General features: G+C 43.5%; 1 protein-coding gene across 1 annotated transcript in view; it reads left to right on the forward strand.

Moving 5' to 3' along the window:
* The window catches only part of LOC107081986 (mitoferrin-2-like), a 14,908-nt gene that overhangs the window by 8,766 nt on the left and 4,179 nt on the right, over window positions 1–1,963 (forward strand). Inside the window, exons 2-3 of the mRNA XM_015370385.1 lie at window positions 923–1,151; window positions 1,277–1,333. Coding sequence (XP_015225871.1) covers window positions 923–1,151; window positions 1,277–1,333 — 286 coding nt within the window. The remainder of the gene's footprint in view (window positions 1–922; window positions 1,152–1,276; window positions 1,334–1,963) is intronic.

A 1,963-nucleotide genomic window follows, 5' to 3' on the forward strand; every position in this document is an offset into this window, starting at 1 on the left:
ACTTACATTTCTCAAGTTTCACAGATCAATAAAACTCTCTCCCTCTTCTTTACAGAACTCCAATCAGAAGCTTTCGCCTGTTTTAGCGTAAATAATATTTTTTTTAATTTGGACTAGTTTCGTAGCCCAAAACTTAATTTATTTCAGCGTCTTTTTTTCGCGCTCCAAGCACATACAGACTAGAAAAAACGCAATCAGAAAGAGAGAATGCGGAACTTAAGGCAGAATAATCAGAGTTAAACCGCGCAGCACAGTTGATGCGCTGCTATGTGAAAGGGACAGGAAAGAGCAGGCAGCTGCAGCTACCAGGCAGAGAAGCTGCGAGAGGAAAAGAAGCGGCTGCTGTTAGTAAATTATAAACATGTTGTAAACATCCAATTATTGGTAGGGACAAATAGGTCCGTCAAAAATTTTGGTAGGGACATGTCCCTATGGTCCCTATGCAAACCTACGCCCATGAATCAGGGGTTAAGGGCCTTTTTGAGAGTAGAGGCTCTGGGAATCGAACCGGGTACTTGCACCCTTCTCAGAGCACAAGCCAACTGATATGAGTCTTTTTACAGAAAGTTATGCATTTTATAGCTAAAGAGGAAAAGTAAAATTCTCACTGCTGTCCATTTTTTAACTACAAAGTTTCTCCAGAGCCGGTTCTATTTCCAGATAGTAGTGAAGCAGCATCATGACACCCGATGCTGATGTCACATCCTTTTAAAGCTGTGGAGTAACTTCACATTATATTGAAGTCTAAATGGAGGTGAGGTGTTTTTGAAGCAATCAAAATAGACATTCTCTCCTCTTTAATCATTCATTTATGTATTTAATCCATTTTTTATTTATTTTTAAGAAGCAGTTGGTTTCAGAGCTTCCTGTGTCCATCAGTAGTCTATCTGTTTAATCCATGTTTTCTTTTTTTTTTCCTCAGACTCGCATGCAGAGCCTTCACCCTGAGCCAGGAGCCCGCTACCGGAACGTGATGGACGCGCTGCGGCAGATTGTACGGACGGAGGGGGTGTGGCGACCAATCAGGGGGGTCAACGTACTGGCAGTGGGGGCTGGACCTGCACACGCGCTTTACTTCGCCTGCTACGAGAAAATAAAGTTTTCCCTCAGTGATGCAATTCACCCTGGCACTAACAGCCACTTTGCAAACGGTGAGATGATTCAACGTGTTTTATTACAAATGGGGTTTTAAGGCGCTGAATACAGGCAGGCATTAGCACAGTGTTAACTGGAGGGGAAAAGAGAATGATGTTATGTTGATGTTCCTGTTTTCTAGGAGTAGCAGGCTGTGCAGCTACTGTCCTCCATGATGCCATCATGAACCCAGCTGAAGGTAAAAACTCATCCAGGACTCTTTGCTTTTCATCCAGCTGACCTAACCAGATTTACTCAACATAGACTGCACCACTAAATCCTAGTTTCAGTTTCTTCATAGGACTTTTTAACTCTAGTAGAAAGCGATCAACATTTACCTCAGTAGCTCTCTTTTCAATTCAACTCTTGTTTATTTCTATAGCGCCAATTCACAACTTATGTCATCTCAAGACACTTTACAATTCACCAGAGCACCCAGTCAGATTGATTCAGTTTTCTACCTAAGGAAAACCAGTTGATTGCATCGACCCATTGCCACGAATGCAATCCCTCAAACTAAGCATGCTTAGTGGAGAGGAAAACTCCCTTTTATAACAGGAAGAAACCTCCAGCAGAACCAGGCTCAGTGTGAGCGGCCATCTGCTGAGGAGACAGAAGCAGAGATACAAAAAGCAGCTGTAAAAGGCGGCCCGGTCCAGGAAACACACAGCTCTGAGCCAACTTCCATGTCAGAGGATGAAGAGAGCACACCCAGCCAGTCATGGTCAGAGAAACAGGACTACACTGAAATACAGGCCGATCTCCAACATCTGTAAACAAAGATGTTGATGGCAGCAGCACAGCTGATATTTCACTCCAGGATGGAGTC

Source organism: Cyprinodon variegatus, unplaced genomic scaffold (genome assembly GCF_000732505.1).
Source record: "Cyprinodon variegatus isolate N-32 unplaced genomic scaffold, C_variegatus-1.0 Scaffold45, whole genome shotgun sequence".
Classification (NCBI taxonomy): Eukaryota; Metazoa; Chordata; class Actinopteri; order Cyprinodontiformes; family Cyprinodontidae; genus Cyprinodon; species Cyprinodon variegatus.